The 20692-nt window shown below is 44.2% G+C and overlaps 1 protein-coding gene across 1 annotated transcript in view; it reads left to right on the top strand.

Moving 5' to 3' along the window:
* The first annotated feature begins 537 nt into the window (after window positions 1-537).
* LOC106582977 (rho guanine nucleotide exchange factor 10-like protein) overlaps window positions 538-20692 on the top strand; it is a 137892-nt gene continuing 117737 nt past the window's right edge. Inside the window, 11 exon segments of the mRNA XM_045705436.1 lie at window positions 538-564; window positions 788-918; window positions 2791-2900; window positions 4039-4142; window positions 4558-4635; window positions 5720-5899; window positions 6884-7000; window positions 10548-10640; window positions 11385-11555; window positions 16782-16927; window positions 17698-17870. Of these exon segments, the coding sequence (XP_045561392.1) occupies window positions 2861-2900; window positions 4039-4142; window positions 4558-4635; window positions 5720-5899; window positions 6884-7000; window positions 10548-10640; window positions 11385-11555; window positions 16782-16927; window positions 17698-17870 (1102 nt within the window). The 5' untranslated portion in view covers window positions 538-564; window positions 788-918; window positions 2791-2860.

The following is a 20692-nucleotide window of genomic DNA, read 5'->3' as shown; positions in this document are numbered from 1 at the left end:
TTTGGTTCCAGGTAGAACCCTTTTGGATCCATGTAGAATCCATTCTACAGACGGTTCTACATGGAACCCAAAAGGGTTCTACCTTGAACTAAATAGGGTTCTCCTGTGGGGACAGCCGAAGAACTCTTTTGGAACCCTTTTTTTCTAAGAGTGCACACCTAGCACACATAACAGCAATGCACAAGGCCTATCTCCCTTCTAAGTCACTGCTAATAAAATAATAGGTATTTGATGTTTGAGATGAATCAGAACTGATGCAAATACGATTGCATAAATGTAAATTTACTAAATATTTGGTATGTAACAGAAATGATGGCATAATCAAATGCATGTATGGGGGCAAAATGCAGTGTGCAATACTCTTGAAGTTTGGTTGCTTTGCCAGATTACCAGTGCGAGGCCCTCCTCTTGGCTCTATGGTTAGGGGTTGTGAATGTGAGTGGTCTTTACTGTCTTCACCAGTAGATGTGGCTGATGGTAAGGCTGATGCAGAGCCCCAGACAGGGATCCTAGAGGTGATCTATGATGACGTGCCCTGTGAGGGACCACTCTCTCCTGACGAAGGTGAGTTCTGGGGTAAGGGCCGGGGCTGGGGCCACTGAGTGCTTTTATTGTGCATTGTGGGCACATCAGATCAATGGACATCAGGCTTGGGTTAAAATGTCATTTGGTTCCTTTTAAAAAACTTGACTTGTGCTTGATTAAGCTTGAGGGTCTGCTGTCTAAAAATGCACTTTCAGTATTTGTGCTGTATTGATGTCAGCACATCTCTGTGTGTGTGTGTCAGGGGACATGATCTATGAGGATGTGCACAGAGAAGAAGGGCCCCAGGGTGCAGGCAACGATTGGAGCTCCAGTGAGTTTGAGAGCTATGAGAGGCAGTCTGATACCGAGAGCAAACTACCAACCCTCAGCAAGGTAGGAGAGATGGTATTCCATTTGTATATCTATGTCTGTCTTTTTGTTTTTGTGCGTTTGTCTTAAATGCACAAGACATGACTCAAAGAGAATATTTCAGCCAATGTTACTGCTCCTCACGCATGCTTTTTTATTCATGTGAGAAACTGGTGGGGAAAATACAAAGGACATGAAAAATGTATCAACCCTGTCTGCGTGGGTTGTATCTCGCTTTGTGGCCTGAGAGTAAACAAGCTCCCTTGTCACTTGAAAGGCACCAATGCCATGACACTGTCTAGGTGCTGTATGTTATAACAGTTATATATAAAATCTATGGTTATAACCATACAGTAGGTGACTGTAGCCTCTCCCTCCTCCACATGGGGGCAGTATTTACTCATTGACGTTGTGCTCTATTCTATTTGGTCAGACTTGGTCCAGTCTCATCCCTGTTGCATGTATGTCTGTAGGGAATATTTGCCTGAGCTAGTGCTATTGGTACATAGATGTGGAAAATATTCCCTTAAATATTAAAAAAATAATAATAATGTATTGTAAACGCTGATACCACTTAATTTAATAATATCCTAATATCGTATGAAATTATATCCTCAGAACAGGGGAGCGATTACCTACTTGTTATGAACAATTGTTTGTTATGTTTGGGCAGTAACGATGGAGGCATTACTGTAATAAATATCACAGTAGGAGTGTGCCTCACGCCTCCCCTCCTGCACAACACTCCCTTCACCAAGATCAGTGCTATTAGTCTCGGTTGACATTACCCTATGACCAGCGCAGTGCTCTAAATTTCCAATCTCCATACTTGTGATTAATCCTGTTGTTGCCTTGCTTGTTTTGCCTTGATCATTTCCCCTCCATTTTCCGCCGTCTCATCTTACTTCCTTCATCCCTGTGCCCTGTTGTGTGGTTTAATGCGACCTGCCCTGACATGCCCCACACCCCACTGCTTTGACACCTTTCCCCGTACTGTAGCAGTACTCTCCTGACGTGCGTCGGCTGAGGGAGCATTGTGCCAGGACCAAACGTGAAATAGTCATGAAGCAGGGTGTCAAAAACAACTACGACACCAAGGTATATCACTGGCAGTAAGAGAACACAACATGACACCAAGGTATCTCAGCCTAGACCTCAAAACTACAGCACCCAGGAGGCTATGCAAGGATAACAATGACTAAAGCCAAAATATGTATTCTGTAGTATGATGTGCATTTTAACTGATTAGATATTCACATGATTAACTTTCTTTACCATCCCCCCCCCCTTGTGTTTCTGTACTCTCCTCCAGACTGTCGCTCTCATGAAAGATTTGTCTCCCTCCTTCTAGTTTAGTATCAGTTTTGGGGACACATGAATAAGTAAAACACATTTGCATCAAACACGTTGCCAGTTGCTCCCAGTTGATAACCTAGTTTCTATCATTTAAAAATAGTGACATCATTTAAAAATACTGTCACCATGTGTGTATATTGGGTCCGCAGGCTTTACATGACTCTGCAGGGCTTCAGTGATGCTCAGAGTGGGGTTTGTGGTTAGATGAATGGAGCCACACTGAGCATGACTCCACTACCTCCCCACAACTACAGCCCAGTCTGCTACCATAATCTCCTCATAGACTTCCTGATTAGAGACTAGACCAACGGAGATGCGCAGATGTCGGCATTAATGGCTTGATGCATCTAGTGCCCCATCTCTCAGATCTTCAGTCTCTCTCTCTCTCTCTCTCTCTCTCTCTCTCTCTCTCTCTCTCTCTCTCTCTCTCTCTCTCTCTCTCTCTCTCTGTGTGTGTGGATTACTGTGCAGTGTTTCCTGGCTCCACTCTCCCTCTCCTCGTGGACTAACTCTTCTAGTCTCTTTGTCCTTTTGAACCAGGTTCATCAGCTAATGAAGGCCGCCAGGAGCGGGGACCAAGGATGGACTGGACAAGACCAGAATAGCTTTTATGCAGAAAGTCTCCTTCCTGCACAAGAAGGACCACTCAGGTAATCTGAGAAAAAGTTATTCAAACCGATTGTTTGTCAAATGACTGTGTCAGATTAAAGTCTCCCTCTTATAGCGATATGTATGAATTTGTAGTGAAGTGAGAGTTTCTGTGGAAGATCGGAGTTCACATACATTTCAGTCGCCTCTTTTGAATTAAGCTGCGGTGAAGAATTTGTTTGATGCTAGCCGGGCCAAAACTAATGTTAAGGCAGATAAAGGAGAAAGCTTCCCATTGTTTTTCCAATCCCAGCTTTAAAATAGAAAAAGACTCCTGGAAAAATGATCTTAACAATGGAAGATATTTCAAACAAAACAGCCGGGATATGTCGAGCTGGCTTGCTCCCATTAAAGACAGATGTTGTGGCCAACTGAAGGTTTTGATGTGTAGGAGAGCAATGGGCAGAAAATCTCACATGACAGGCTGCACCCCAGGAAGCCTCGTTGCACAATGGAACCAGATTACCATCCATTAATGGAGTGTTGAGCAGCTCCAGAAACCACAGATAACAGAGCCACGACTCAAACACATCTTCAAACAATCAAACAGACCAGTGGTTCTATTTTTAGCTGTTGATCAGGGGGAATCTGTGCAGCATTTTATATTTCTGATACTGAGACACTATTATTGTTCCAAAATCATTAATTGGAATGGTGTTGGCTGGTGAAAAGCAGTTTTAGTATCTGCGTCTGTATGGTTGCTCAGTTGGCTCAGTTGATAGAACATGGTGTTTGCAACGCCAGGGTTGTGGGTTCGATTCCCACGGGGGACCAGTACGGAGAAAAAATGTATGAAATGTATGCATTCGCTGTTGTAAGTCTCTATGGATAAGAGCATCTGCTAAATGACTAAAATGTAAGTTGGGAATTTTTGAAGTGCTTTTTGAACACATTCGTACTCAAGCTGAGAAGTCCGAGTGTTTGAACGTGTTTTTGAAGACGTACTGTCTGTTCGCCTCTTTTACTTCTATTAAGATACAGTATTGTTTAAAATTTATTTTTCCCTCCTGAGTTTTTCTTGCAGAGTGCTAATCTCTTCATGTTTAAGAGGTAGTACATTTGGAGTGTTACTCCAGTTGAGATATGAAAGCTTTAAATGTGCCTCTGTGTGTGTTTGTGTGCGTGTGTGCCCCTGTGCAGAGGATGTGGAGGATGACGCAGGGTACCTGGATGTGGCTGTGTCAGATGTGAAACATCCTCCTGCACAGCTGAGCCCTATGCCTGAGGGACTGAGCAGCCAGCAGGTCTGTATGTGTGTATAACATATGTTTGTTTGTCTCTGTGTGTGTGTGTGTCTGTCAGAGGATTCTGTGAATCTCTTAGGTAATGTTATATGCATGCAATGATGCAAACATTATTTTTCTATTGCCAACACTGACTCGGTAGTACGTTTGGGAGGAATATGTCTGCTACAGTTAAGTACAGCGCTACTCATTTCAAGGGAAACCTCAAGGTAAATCCAGGCCTCATGCATAGAAGGCTACTCCACCCAAACTCTCTTACCAAATTACAATCACACACAGGCATAGTACTATCAAACAACCTGTCACACACAATTGAGGCTGTATGGCATACAATCAACTCCCATCATGCCCTTTTCTGTGTGTGACCTTTGATCTTCGACTTGTATGTTTCCTGATTGGCCTCTTCTGTCCTCAGGTGGTCAGACGTCACATCCTGGGCTCCATCATTCAGAGTGAGCGCAGATATCTTGAATCCCTCAGGAGAATCCTTGAGGTAAGTCCTTTTCTCCCTGCCCCACCCCTCCACTCCACCCTACCCTTACTCTGACAGATGTAATACGTTAATCTTTTCAGCATTTAAGAATGAGGCTGAAAGGAAAACTGGAGAGATTTATCAAATAACCAGGCTTGCTACATATAAATAATCATGATGAAATAGATTCCTTTTACATCTGTGGTGCCCCGCTGATGCTAATAAAGAGATTCTCTCTCTGTCAGGTTTTCACAGAATCACAGCATGGGTTTCACTCTTTTTTCTGTTGTCTCTCTTTTTCTGTGGCAGAGAGAGAATCATTCGTTATCTCTCCTATCAGATGAAGAGTGACACACCTGCTGAAATGGGATCAGGTGTGATCAATGAGAGGGTTATGCTCTGGAAAATATTTTCTGTGAATATACGATGTATTACCTTTGTTGTGGCATGTTTGATAATTTGGGATGTTTAGCCTTTTTTGTGATTTTGCATACCATTCAAGTCCAAACTCACTGATAAAGGAAAGATAAAAACAAAAGCCAAGAGCGCAATTATTAGGCATTAAGAACTGCGACTTCAGTCCTGTAATATCAGAAATTGCCTGTGTTATTCCCCATGTCCATATTCCACTTGTCGATAATTCATTTGCTGTGGAGGATTTATGGTTGGGCAGGGGAGGCTCGTAAAACAACAATAGTACCACTAGTCTGTCATCTATTGTTGTTTCCAAACATTGACTTTCATTGCTTTCACTTTCATTTTCTGCTGACTGCATCTGGCAGTTTCTGATTGTACAGGCTACATTAGCCATGACTCTCATCTTAAAAGACACTGCAGTCACACGTTTTACATAGTTGACTAGTTTGATACTCTACAGCATCTTGACTAATTACAATTACTTATAAGATTGTTACTAACTGACGATTCCATCAATGTACCTTTCATTAAGGGTCCAAGGCACACGTGATGGTGCTGTTGTATCTGTTGAGAGATGTTGCTATTGATGTGATACTTTTTATGATCAGGGCCTACTTGTGTGTTTTATTTCGTTCTCCACCGTAAAGCACACCTAATCCAAGTTAACCTGGGTATACTATTTCACCAGGAGTACCAGAGGCCCTTGCTGGAGGCGGACCCACGCATCCTGAGCCCACAGAAGATCCGGCCTGTATTTTACCGCCTACGGGAGATCACTCAGTGTCACTCCATGTTCCAGATCGCACTGGCGTCACGTGTGGCTGAGTGGGACAGCAGTGAGAAGATTGGGGACCTATTTGTGGCCTCGGTTAGTGTGTGTGCGTGTGTGTGTGTGTGTGTGTGCGTGCGTGCGTGCGTGTGAGAGAGTGTGTCAGTTTTCCCATAGGGCATTGGAAGACAATTTCCACAGACACAGTTATAATGAGCTGCACTTAAAATTGAGCAAACATCACTAACTTCAAACATGGAGACAATTACAGCTGAGATGAATATCTCTTCTGCAGCATATACACTCTGAAAATGTGTGTTTATAGAATTGGCACAGGACTATTGGACTAATGTATGAGTGTGCTGCTGTGACCCTCTGCAACGTGGTCATCCATAAGGGTTGCTGATTATTTACCTATGAAAGATGCCATTTTGATCCCTCTGCCCTCCTTCTGGTCTTGTTTATTGTAATGTTCCATTGATATCCTGACACCAGCCAAATGGGCCTATTTTGAGAGGTGGGAGGGAGGCTGGGTGTTGGGACTAAACACTCCTCATTCATTTCTCTTTTTCACCTGACAGTGGATTTGTTACCCAGCTGTTAATGTTTTATGCTATTAGTTGGTCTCATACTATCTGTGTGTTGTTTGTGGCTGGCTTGCAGAGAAGATGAAGGAGAAGGTTAATTTATGTGAGACTGCTTCTTCAGCTACTACTGCCTGCTTTGTGTTTAATCAAAAGAGAGCGAATGACTGTGTGCCGCCGCAGCAGGATTGTGGATTGTGAAGGGTGTTTGTTGGTCTCCTGGATGGTAAACAGGTCAGGGTCTTAAATACCACACTTAAATGGCAATTTTCTACCCTTTTCTTCCCTTCCATTCCATGAATAGGATTGTTAGATGAGCTGTGGAGCTACTGACTTTCAAGGAACTTAATGTTGTCAGATGCTTTTACAAATAAATGACCAAGCATGACTAGTTCCTGAATGAATTTGTTCCATGAAAAACCCAACAGATTCCTGATGTGAAATCCAAGGATTGTTTCTCTTGCGTTTCCCATAACCCCACCTTTCTGTGTTTTTACAGTTTTCTAAGTCGATGGTGCTAGATGTTTACAGCGACTATGTCAATAACTTCACCAATGCCATGGCACTCATAAAAAAGGCATGCATGTCCAAACCAGCTTTCCTGGAATTCTTAAAGGTGAGTCACAAAGTAGAACCGCCCATGTTTTTTTCTCTATTGTTCTTTCAATACACTCTAACCCACGGTCACTGTTGACCTTCATCTACTATTTAATTTGGCCCTCATAGTATAATTCTACTGGTGTCTTGATACTTGGTTAACCCATCAGAGTCTAAGCCCTGTCTAAGCCGGGTGAGGGGAAGGAGGGGGGGAGGGGTCTACTAAGCTATACGGAATTGTTTTAAGAAGGTCATACCAAGGATCATTTAGCTATTTGATTTTGAATTTTAAGACCCCTTGAAGTGAAAATGAACAATTATTTGATGAACAATTATTTTTGGCCTTACTGCTATTAGCCCATACAAACACATTGAATAACAGATTCACTACATGGAACAACAGACAGTTTCAAAAACATATCAAAAGTGTCACGCTCTGACCGAGGAGAGCTGTGTTTTCTCTGTTTATCGTTGCTGTCTATCGTTGTCTCTGATTGGAAGCCATACTTAGGCAGCCTGTTTTCCTGTGTTGGTGTGGGTAGTTGTTTTCCATTTTGTTAGTATACCTGACGGAACTGTTGGCTGTCGTTTTGTTGTTTTTGGTTTAAGTGTTTTCATTAAAGTAAAGTATGAGCACTCTACACGCTGCGCCTTGGTCCCCTTTATATGACCCTCGTTACAGAACTACCCACCATGATTGGATCAAGTGGCGTGCCCAGGCAGAAATGGACACCTGGTCACATAAGGAGTGGACGGAAAGGAGAAAATGGACTTGGGGCCAGGTAATAGAGAGATATCGGAGCCTACCGGGGAAGAACGAGAGGCAGCCCTCAAATTTATTTTTTGGGGGGCACACGGGTAGTTTGGCTGGGCCAGGGGTGAGACCTGAGCCAACTCCCCGTGCTTATTGTGGTGAGCATGTGCCTGCCTCTCGCACTCTCTCACCAGTGCGCCTCCATAGCTCAGTACGTCCTGTGCCTGCTCCTCGCGCTCTCCCTCCAGTGCACCTCCATAGTCCAGTAAGTCCTGTGCCTGCTCCTCGCACTCTCCCTCCAGTGCGCCTCCATAGTCCAGTGCGTCCTGTGCCTGCTCCTCGCACTCTCCCTCCAGTTCGCCTCCATAGCCCAGTACGGCCGGTGCCTGCTTTGAGCACTCGGCCCTCAGTGCGTCTCCCCAGTCCAGTGAGACCTGTTCCAGCTCCACGAATAAAGCCTCCAGTGATAATCGATGGTCCGAAGCCTGTAGAGATGATCCATGGCACGAAGCCTCTAGTGATGATCCATGGCCCGGAGCCTGTAGGGATGTTCCATGGCACGAAGCCTCCAGAGGTAATCCATGGCCCGGAGCCTGTAGAGATAATCCTTGGCAAAAAGCCTGTAGGGATTATAAATGGTCCGGAGCCTGAAGGGATAAACCATGGCACGAAACCTGTAGGAATAATCCATGGCCCGGCACCTGTAGAGATAATCCAGGGTACGAAGCCTCCAGTGATGATCCTTGGCGCGGAACCTGTAGAGATGATCCATGGCATGGAGCCAGCAGCAACGGTCACTAGTCCGGAACCTATAATGACGCTTCCCAGTCCGGAGCCTCCGGCGATGCTCCTCAGTCCGGAGCCCCCAGCGACACTCCTTAGTCCGGAGCCACCAGCGACACTCCTCAGTCCGGAGCCCCCAGCGACGTTCCTCAGTACGGAGCCTCCAGCGACGCTCCCCAGTCCGGAGCCTCCAGCGACGCTCCCCAGTCCGGAGCCTCCAGGGACGCTCCCCAGTCCGGAGCCTCCAGCGACGCTCCCCAGCCCCCAGCCTTCAGAGACGGTCTGCAGCCTCGAGTCTTCAGAGACGGTCTGCAGCCCAGAGTCTTCAACGGCGGTCTGCAGCCCAGAGCCTTCAGCAGTGGCTTTCAGCTCAGAGTCTTCAGTGGCGGTTGGCGTTTCAGAGCCTCTGGCGATGACCCACGGTCTGGTTCCTCCGGACACACAGAAGCGGGGGGATCAGTGTGCGGGTGTGGGGTGCTACGCCCGGAACCAGAGCCGCTGCCAAATATGGATGCCCATCCGGACCCTCCCCAATAGGTTCAGGTTTGCGGCCGGGAGTCCGCACCTTTGGGGGGCGGGGGGGTACTGTCACGCTCTGACCTAGGAGAGCTGTGTTTTCTCTGTTCAGTTAGGTCAGGGTGTGATAGGTGGGTGGGCATTCTATGTTTTTGTTTTCTATGTTTTGGCCAGGTATGGTTTCCAATCAGAGGCAGCTGTCTATCGTTGTCTCTGATTGGAAGCCATACTTAGGCAGCCTGTTTTCCTGTGTTGGTGTGGGTAGTTGTTTTCCATTTTGTTAGTATACCTGACGGAACTGTTGGCTGTCGTTTTGTTGTTTTTGTTTTAAGTGTTTTCATTAAAGTAAAGTATGAGCACTCTACACGCTGCGCCTTGGACCCCTTTATACGACCCTCGTTACAAAAAGGAAGTTTGTTCTGAATTTTCTATCCTATATTTGAGAGATATAATAAATATTTGGTTGTTTTTTTGAACATATATTTAACCCCATATTTTTGGCATTAAACAAACTCCATATAATCTTCCATACATTTTTTAACTGGTACCGACGGACCTTCAGACGAGCCTTGTGAGGCCTGAGCATGTAAATGTTCATCAGAGTCTCACTTTTGCACAGAGGGGTCATAGTGTGAGGGGTCACATCCGGTTCGGATGCTAGAGACAGAAGTTGGTAGATCGGCTGTACCAACTTCAGACCAGTCTCCTGATACTTGTGGAGGTTGTAGAGCAAAATGGAGAACACCTCTTTCCATAGAGGGATTCTTATAGGGATTTTTTTATTATGTTAATTCGATTTTCGCGGGGTGCGGACAGCAACTACATAAAAGTGTAGTTGCTTTATTCAAATATTTTCAAGCTGGCCTGGTTGTGTTTACTTGTTGCAAAACTCTGCACTAATCATAGAGAATATTTATATTGCACCAATTAGCAACTCTCACAACTCTCCCCGCCCCATACAGTATATTTAAGGATCTCAGTCCGGCTTCAACTTACTCTTGAAAGTTGTAATTGTAGAATAGACAAGGTGAAATTTAAACAATTTGTAGTAATGTTCAAGTCGCTCAAATTTCACATGAATACACATTAGACATTGCAAAATGTATAGAACTGCAAGAAAAGTTGCTTTAAAACTGCAAAAACAATTCTGCACCCCATGACAAAATGTGTAGAATTGCAGGAAATAAGCTTTAAAACTGCAACATTTTCTCTCCACCAACATGTGGGGTGTGAACAGTTTGTTTCATGAACAGTGCTTGTGCCCATATAAATAGATGTGGCATGTGAACACATCCACTTCCCAATTCTCTAATGACCAGCACAGCCACCAGATTCTATTTCTCCACACCTTACTAACCTAAACCCACTCCTACTCCCACAATCATGCACTTTCCATATCTTGTCCTCTGAATAAGAGGTGTCTAGAGGGGTCTTTCTCTCTGTGTTTTTGCTTATCTCCTGATTTTACTATGGTATGCTGTTTATCTAAAACGTCTTATCCTGTGTTGTGTAGAAGAAGCAGGCGTCCAGTGTTGACCGGATCACCCTATACGGCCTCATGGTGAAACCCATCCAACGCTTTCCCCAGTTCATCCTTTTACTGCAGGTATATGCCTTTAACAGCACCTTCACTGCTAACATTGACAAGATAATGTCACATGAGAAAACGAACAGATAAACAATCTGAAAATGTTTTATGGACCTAATCAAGAGATTAACACATGCGATGATACATTGAGCCATTGAAAACGGATAAATACATGAGATACGGTATAACACCATGCATGGTTCTACCTAGCTAGTCTAACCATATAAGCTTTTAATGCAGTAGGCTTCTTTGTCTTCCTTTACGTTTCCTGTCTCAACATTGTGTGTGGAAAGATTTTGATTTCAACTTGCGTACTGGAACTGCAGTACCTCATTCTATCCATAAGTAGGGGTTGATTATCCATGACTTCAAAAGATAAGTTGTGAATGTGAATGAGGCATTTTCCTCTTCCCTCAAACTCAGCACCCTGGAGAGGGAGTGTCTGTGTTAAACCATATATTACACAGGGAACTAAACTCAAAGCACTGAAACTCTTTTGGGACTCACACACAGAATACAAGGCCTTATTTATGCAGGTCCACAAGCACACACAGTTGCAGGTAAGCCAGACACACACACAGATCTGGGATGAACTCAATAAATACTTGGATTTTTAAAAGAAATATGAAAATGAGAACAATGTGCTTACTAGGCTCTGGGCCGTAAAAACACAGAAAACAATGCACACACACACTTACACACAAACCAACACCTCTTCACTTTATTTAGTGTTTGTTTCTCTCTTCACTGTTTCTCTGTCAGGACATGCTGAAGAACACACCTAAGGGTGACGTAGACTGCCTGCCTCTGCAGCTGGCTCTGACTGAACTAGAAATGCTGGCCGAGAAGCTGAATGAACAGAAGCGTGTGGCCAACCAAATAGCTGAGACTCAGCAGCTAGCACGCAGTGTCAGCGACCGCTCGCTCAGCAAGGTGACAGAAACACTGCAATACATATGTACGCAAGCACATGCACGCACACGCACCCCCCGACACAAGCACACACCGGCACACACAAACCGACACTGACACATACACACGCACGCACACAGAGTAATCAACCTGCTTACTGTGTGGCTCAACCCCAGAGCCCTTCCTCTACCTCCTCTGTGTTATCAGCATGAGCCAAACACCTATGCATTAGCATATATAGCCATCACTTACATTACTTTCCCAAACATTAGTCTAGGAAAGCATTTTATTTTTGAAAAATCTTTGCCCAGATATTATGTCCATTATGGCCCCTGAACAGTATCTAAACACCACGGCGTTTCTTCTCCATTACCACACTGGAATTACAGTCCAGACACTGCAAATCTGAACAAATGCATTTTTGAATAAGAGGAATTAAGGGGTAAATGAGACATTTAATTGGAAGCTATATCTCCCCGTTTCTCCTTGTCCTTCTCCCTATCATTTCCCCCCTCCTTTTCTTCTGCTATTATTTTCTTCCCTCTCCCTCTCTTTCTCTTGCTCACTTTCTCCCTCTTCCTCCCTCTCTTTGTCCCCACCTGGAGCCCATCATCTCCCTCCCTCCCTCCCTCCCTCCCTCCCTCCCTCCCTCCCTCCCTCCCTCCCTCCCTCCCTCCCTCCCTCCCTCCCTCCCTCCCTCCCTCCCTCCCTCTGTGCCTCCCTCTCTCTTTCTTTCTATTGGTCCATGGTGGTGAATTTTCCAGAGCCCTGAGATGAGCTGATTTGGCCAATCTCGTCAGCTCCACACAGAATTCCATTTACTGCGGTGAGACTGCAGAATTTCAATAGGAAGCAGTTCTCTTCCATTATCCCATAACATCCAATGAAATATTAATTATTTGTCACTAAGTATCTAAGTCAGTGGAATATGGGAGATAACACTGTGAGTGGGAACAGGCTGAGGTTTCCGTTTCAGTCTATATCTCAGACACACACTCACACAAAACAGTCACACATGCATACACACTGTTGACACTTGGGACTTTTCAGAGGGGCCTTCCATGACTTACGTCTCTCTGCCTCTGGAGGGTGCTGTAGTTCTGTGTTCATAGAAGACAGGCTACTGTTTGACTAATGACTCATTTCCCAAGCCATCTGAACAAAAGCCAAGCACAGCTACTGATTCTCCACAGATATAACAATCCATTTTGTGAGATGTGATGGGATGTAGAGCACTGTGCGTTGTAAAATGGACAAAACACAGATTATTATTATTCATAAAAATGGTGTTTCTATCGAACAAACAGAAACATCAGAGTGGGACACTATCTGAGCTGCATATTTGTACTTTACCGTTAGTTCAGTCTTTTGTTTTACTGTAGTTGTAATGACTCTTTTTTTCAGAAGATTGTTTTAGAATACATAAAACTGACTGTATTGATTCAGCTGTACATAAAAAATGACTGAACCAAGTAATGCTTTCAATCAGATTACCCTTGCCATATGTACCTTAGGAAAAGTATGTCTTGTGTGTTCTCACATACTGCAGTATACAAAGACATTTCTGTGGATATTTTCATGTGTCTGTGTGTATATAGTGGCGATTTTAGCATGTAAATCTTGGTGGGGAAAAACCCCCAACACTAAACAATACATTAATTGCTCTATAACGGTGCCAAACGGTGCCAACAAACTGTTAGGGCCTACATAAAGCTGTTCCAACAGCAATGTCCCAACAAACAGTCCCAACACCTTACCACTGCTACACCTGGCTACCAGAGGAGCCTTGTCTGGCAGCGAAACAGCCTCATTTACTTCCTTTAAAAAAACAACACTGATATGGCTGACTTGCTTAAACAAATGTGGTTTCTACTGACATCTGTGATGTACAAACTATGGAATAAGTTGACGATAAGAAGCAGTCCGTAATTTCGATTAAGATATTAATGATCGAGCTAGGATGGACGTAGTCAATATAACAATTTTTTTCAGCACTTCTGAAATGTACAGCGCCAGAATTCAGAACATGGGCCGTTCTTACAGTATTCTCCCTGTACACCAAGTCAGAACCATAGGATAAATAAAGGGGGCATATAAGCAGACAATGAAGCTCTTACAATATTCAATGACTACATTTCTCTAAAACAGGCTATAGGCTACCTGTGCACTACCAAGTCAGAACAGTAGGGGAAATGATGAGCCAAAAAGGGACCAAATGATTGAGGCACATGGACTACTAACAGCTTACTACACAACATACACTTAGTATTACTTTCTTAGCTACAGTAGTATACAGTACATATCTTCCTAGCATTTTACATAATTTATGCAGCAGCATACAATACATTTTTTGACTCACCTTGTTGTGCTGTGCTCACTTGAACAGGAAGGTGGCACGGCGGTCCTTCGAGGGAAAATTTTGTCATCAAAGTCTGCCATTCTCTGGATTTATGGTGCTGGTGAACTTCTGAACTCTACAAAAAACAAGTTTGAGTCATGATGTCTGTGATCTTCAGGTCGGAGCTCTAGAAAGAGACCCGAGTTCTCGACTTGCAATTCCGAGTTAGATGACCGTTCAAAACGTATTTTCCCAGTCGGACCTCGTTTTTTAAGATTTCCCAGTTACGAGTTTACAGTTGTTTTGAGTTTGGCAGAAGTCATGCTGGATTGTTTATCCTTTTAAGCTTGGAAAAGAGACCCTTAAACCTAGACATGGGACCACACACCCACTCCACTGAATAGCAGGCTAGTGATTGCTTTGCAATGCTTGCAGTTAACCACTGATTCCTTCCAAACCACTCATTGTTGAATTTGGGATTTTCAACTTGTTGTATAATGTTTATGTCCATTGAGCACCGATACGTTTTATCTATAATTTCTCCGAATTTTTTATCTTCATATGACAAGGATTGAAAAGGATTTGCCGATAGATTGTCGACTTCATGATGATGACTGCTAGCTTGCTAAGATTTTGAAAGTATGATGTTGACATGATCAGTCCAGAGCTACTGTAGATGTACAGTAAGGGGAAAAAGTATTTGATCCCCTGCTGATTTTGTACGTTTGCCCACTGACAAAGAAATGATCAGTCTATAATTTTAATGGTAGGTTTATTTGAACAGTGAGAGACAGAATAACAACAAAAAAATCCAGAAAAACGCATGTCAAAAATGTTATAAAATGATTTGCATTTTAATGAGGGAAATAAGTATTTGACCCCTCTGCAAAACATGACTTAGTACTTGCTGGCAAAACCCTTGTTGGCAATCACAGAGGTCAGACGTTTCTTGTAGTTGGCCACCAGGTTCGCACACATCTCAGGAGGGATTTTGTCCAACTCCTCTTTGCAGATCTTCTCCATGTCATTAAGGTTTCGAGGCTGACGTTTGGCAACTCGAACCTTCAGCTCCCTCCACAGATTTTCTATGGGATTAAGGTCTGGAGACTGGCTAGGCCACTCCATCTTCTCCTTCTTGAGCCACTCCTTTGTTGCCTTGGCCGTGTGTTTTGGGTCATTGTCATGCTGGAATACCCATCCACGACCCATTTTCAATGCCCTGGCTGAGGGAAGGAGGTTCTCACCCAGGATTTGACGGTACATGGCCCCGTCCATCGTCCCTTTGATGCGGTGAAGTTGTCCTGTCCCCTTAGCAGAAAATCACCCCCAAAGCATAATGTTTCCACCTCCATGTTTGACGGTGGGGATGCTGTTTTTGGGGTCATAGGCAGCATTCCTCCTCCTCCAAACACAGCGAGTTGAGTTGATCCCAAAGAGCTCCATTTTGGTTTCATCTGACCACAACACTTTCACCCAGTTGTCCTCTGAATCATTCAGATGTTCATTGGCAAACGTCAGACAGGCATGTATATGTGCTTTCTTGAGCAGGGGGACCTTGCGGGCGATGCAGGATTTCAGTCCTTGACGGCGTAGTGTGTTACCAATTGTTTTCTTGGTGACTATGGTCCCAGCTGCCTTGAGATCATTGACAAGATCCTCCCGTGTAGTTCTGGGCTGATTCCTCACCGTTCTCATGATCATTGCAACTCCACGAGGTGATATCTTGCATGGAGCCCCAGGCCGAGGGAGATTGACAGTTCTTTTGTGTTTCTTCCATTTGCGAATAATCGCACCAACTGTTGTCACCTTTTCACCAAGCTGCTTGGCGATAGTCTTGTAGCCCATTCCAGCCTTGTGTAGGTCTACAATCTTGACCCTGACATCCTTGGAGAGCTCTTTGGTCTTGGCCATGGTGGAGAGTTTGGAATATGATTGATTGCTTCTGTGGACAGGTGTCTTTTATACAGGTAACAAACTGAGATTAGGAGCACTCCCTTTAAGAGTGTGCTCCTAATCTCAGCTCGTTGCCTGTATAAAAGAGACCTGGGAGCCAGAAATCTTTCTGATTGAGAGAAATACTTATTTCCCTCATTAAAATGCAAATCATTTTATAACATTTTTGACCTGTGTTTTTCAGGATTTTTTTGTTGTTATTCTGTCTCTTACTGTTCAAATAAACCTACCATTAAAATTATAGACTGATCATTTCTTTGTCAGTGGGCAAACGTACAAAATCAGCAGGGGATGAAATACTTTTTTCCCTCACTGTACCTTGATTTGATGTAATTTTATCTGTGACCAATGACTTTGAGCCTACTTGGATGGGCACTTCTAACGTAACTCTATGGCAGCACCCAAGTGGCTAGAATTGTCGAGCTCTACCTTTAAATTTTGCGTTGACGAAGTGTCCCCATGTGTGACAGAACACTGAGCCAATCACGGTGCAACTAGAGAACATTACCAACCCCTACGCTCCACATATTCCACTGGCTGCCCCACCACCACAGAAAGCACTGAGCTAGGCTGAAACACCTGCATTTTAGAGCTCTCATACTCAAGAAAGCAAAAAAGAGACCATGTTTGTATTCTGCTTTATTAAGTCAATAATCTATACATTCTTTTTTTTACATTGTTTGTATACTAATATGTGACACGTATTAATGCCAAAATAACATGCAAAACAGGCACACAAAACACCTGCCCTGACTGACAGGTCGCATGTGAATGTATTCTGTGTGCACTGACTGGACAAATCTCCCTTGATCTGACACTGATCCCAAATGAGACACTCACTTAACCAGTCTTTAGGCTGCCTGTTGTGCTCCTTAGCAATTGAACTGAAACCCTGGAGAATTTGCCATTTGTGATGTGCCTTTTGAGACAGTGTCCTGATTGCTCTGCCCCTTTAGCAACTGATCTCAGACCAGGGGTCTCTGGTGCTTTGTGAGACACTGATTGAGACGGTGTATGGGGAGCGAGGCCAGGTCCTGAAGTCTAAGGAGCGCAAAGTCTTCCTCTTCAACGATATCCTCATCTGTGCCAACATCAACGTCAAGTAAGTGGTGTCTCTGTAGAGTAGAGTGAGTTCTGCTAAACAGCTCTACAGTCTGAATACACAAACACCTTCCCAGCTCCACAGCAGCAGCACCACAAGGCTCAGCCTACAAAGCTTTACAGGGATATATTTAGGCAAACTGCATAGCAAAGAGCAATAGCTAATAGGCGTTCTCTAGCACTATCTGGAGGAACAGGAGCTTTATCAGCTTTAAACAAACTGCAGGCAGCTTAACTAGAGCAACAAGAGTCCTAGATCACTGACATAAAATACTTCTTGGTCCCTCTACAATTTATCCTCTATGACAGCACCATTGTTCACATCGTCTCAGAGCTAAAGGTAAACAGCAAATATTTTCCTCCATTTACAAAGCTCCTGTTTGAGACGTTCATACCTCAAAGCTCTCTTGTTCAGCCTTCAAAGTAGTTATCACCCCATGTTTCGTTCAACTTGATTCCCCTGAAGTTGACTTTGCCTGCCCTCTAGAATTTTGACAACGTGATCATAACGTTGATTGTATGCGTGATTACAGGAATATATGAATATGAAATTAACTCTGCTCATAGCCGGGGGTCCCGCTGTCTGCCGTGAACACAGCTGATCAGAAGGATTCTAATTCAGCTTCTCAGCTCTTTATGTGACAATATAAGGAGCTATACCTCAGTTCTCCTCCTGTTGGTGGTTTGGGATTAGTCCTGCTGTTAGGAAGAGAGGGATGCTGGGAGAAGCGTTGACTTGTTTGCTTGTTTTCTTCTCTTTTCAACCACCAGGGGGCCCCTTGATATCAGCAGCCTAGTACCTGTTGGTCCTAAGTACACCATGAAGTGGAGTGCCCCCCTGCTGCAGGTCCAGGTAGTGGAGGTGGGTCAGGAGGCCTCCCAGGCCAAGGAGACCCTGTTCCAACATGGAGGTGCCAAGCACCCTGGCAGTGCCTGTCCCCCAGGTTGGTAAACCTACTGAGTGATCCATCCATCGCCTCTCTATCCCTGTAGTCCAGCTAATCTCATCACTTGGCCAGACTCCTAGTCTCAGCCCCATGGTCTGACTCAGCACAGCCTTCTAATCTGTTTGCTACTGTGAACTATCCCAGTGAATTCTGGTGACGCAGCGCTGTCACTCTGATTGAGGATGTGTTTGTGAAAAGAATAGCGATGATGGTCACTTGGTTCCATTTGCCTGGGCTGTTTTTATCTGCGAGAGATACAGTGGGAAAACAGAGCTGCACCCTCCACAGTCTCATTTCACTCTCTGATAGACCACAAACATATCTAGAGTGGTGTCATCAATCTGCAGAGATTATTCCCTTCCTCTCCAGCTCCAATTAGAGAAGCAGCAGCACTAGATAGGAATCTAATGGCGAAACAGGCCTTTTTTCACCCCTCACAAAACTCTGTTGTGCGTACAGATTGGTGGAGAGATCACTGATAAATGTGCTATGGGAAGGAGGAGATACAAAGCCTTATCATGATGTAATGGAACGGCCTTTAAATATTAATGGCGCCTTTTACAGCAGCGTCTGACCGTGTCACGCTCAGTGAACAGCAACAGTTTAACAGGGATGCCAAGATTAGGTTTAGATTCTCTGAAGATTAAGCCTTAAAGTCTTAAAAGTTTACTGCATCGCTGTGGGATGATTTAAGTTGACATTAAAGGGTCTATCACCCCCTTCTCTCGCTCTCTCCTCTCTCTCTTTCTCTGTCTCTCTCTCTCGCTCTCTCTCAATTCAATTTCAATTCAAGGGGCTTTATTGGCATGGGAAACATATGTTTACGTTGCCAAAGCAAATGAAATAGATAAATAAAAGTGAAATAAACAATAAAAAGTGAACAGTAAATGTTACACTCACACAAGTTCCAAAACATTTCAAATGTCATATTATGTCTATATACAGTGTTGTAACGATGTGCAAATAGTTAAAGTAAAAAAAGGAAAATAAATAAACATAAGTACGGGTTGTATTTACAATGGTGTTTGTTCTTCAGTGGTTGCCCTTTTCTTGTAGCAACAGGTCACAAATCTTGCTGCTGTGATGGCACACTGTAGTATTTCACCCAATAGATATGGGAGTTTATCAAAATTGGATTTGTTTTTCTAATTCTTTGTGGGTCTGTGTAATCTGAGAGAAATATGTGTCTTTAATATGGTCATACATTTGGCAAGTGCAGCTCAGTTTCTACCTCATTTTGCGGGCAGAGTGCACATAGCCTGTCTTCTCTTGAGAGCCAGGTCGGCCTACAGCGACCTTTATGAATAGCAAAGCTATGCTCCCTGAGTCTGTACATAGTCAAAACGTTCTTTCATTTTGGGTCAGTCACAGTGGTCAGGCATTCTGCCAAACAGCATTCTAGTTTGTGCAGTTTTTTTGTTAATTCTTTCCAATGTGTCAAGTAATTATCTTTTGGTTTTCTCATTATTTGGCATTAATTGTGTTGCTGTCCTGGGGCTCTGTGGGGTCTGTTTGTGTTTGTGAACAGACCAGCTTGCTTAGGGGACTCTTCTCCAGGGTCATTTCTCTGTAGGTGATCGCTTTGTTATGGAAGGTTTTGGAATCGCTTCTTTTTAGGTGGTTGTAGAATTTAACAGCTCTTTTCTGGATTTTGATAATTAGCGGGAATCGGACTTATTCTGCTCTGCATGAATTATTTGGTGTTTGTCCCATCTTGTGAATCCTTGGTTGGTGAGCAGACCCCAGACCTCACAACCATAAAGGGCAATGTGTTCTATAACTGATTCAAGTATTTTTACTCAGATCTTAATTGGTATTTCAAATTTTATGCTCCTTTAGAAGGCATAGAAGGCCCTTCTTGCATTGTCTCTCAGATCGTTCACAGCTTTGTGGAAGTTACCGGTGGCGCTGATGTTTAGGCCAAGGTATGTATTGTTTTTTGTGTGCACTAGGGCAACTGTGACTAGATGGAATTTGTATTTGTGGTCCTGGCAACTGGACCATTTTTGGAACACCATTATTTTTGTCTTACTGAGATTTACTGTCAGGGCCCAGGTCTGACAGAATCTGTGCAGAGGATCTAGGTGCTGCTGTAGGCCCTCCTTGGTTGGGGACAGAAGTACCAGATCATCAGTAGACATTTGACTTCAGATTCTCTCTCTTTCGCTCGCTCTTTCACTTGCTATTTTGCTCTCTCGCTCTCTTTCGCTCCACATCTATTTATAGTTACCTGTCCCCTGTGGGGGGGGGGTCCGGCCTAAATCCCACACTCCCACGGCTTGGCGAGAAATGGGCTCATTTTTCATCTCCTGCAGGCCCTGATGCCCTTCCTTATTGATGGAGAAGGCTGGCCTTCTGGGAACTGTTTTGTATCCCCACTGTGTCTGGTCTTGTGCCATCCCCATGTACCCACACACAGGCTTACCTTCTCCCTGCCACCATTACAGAGTTTTTTATACTGATACTGACACGAGACTGCAATGCACAGCAATGCTACACTGAATCTATGCTTCATCTACATGCAGTGAGCTGGTGTCCAGGTTTGGATGGGGATTAGTCTATGGCTTTGGTGCAGATTTGATATATTGGGGATTTGGAAGCAGTGGCTGCTGTAAATTCCCTCAGGTTAGTTCCCAGAGCTGGATGCAGCACCAGCTGGACTATATGCTGAGGATGAAGATTCCTGCTGGCTGTTGTTACATGAAGCGGCTGCCTCTGGGAGGAAGGGCAGGGGCCCCTGTGGGCTCAGCCCTGCCTTGCTGCTTCGTGCCTGGCGGCCAGTGTGATTGACCGTGTCTGAGTGTGAAAACCAATCCCGC

The sequence above is a fragment of the Salmo salar genome, chromosome ssa22 (genome assembly GCF_905237065.1).
Source record: "Salmo salar chromosome ssa22, Ssal_v3.1, whole genome shotgun sequence".
Taxonomy (NCBI): Eukaryota; Metazoa; Chordata; class Actinopteri; order Salmoniformes; family Salmonidae; genus Salmo; species Salmo salar.
Note: the sequence above shows the minus strand (reverse complement) of the source record. Positions and strands in the feature narration are given on the sequence as shown.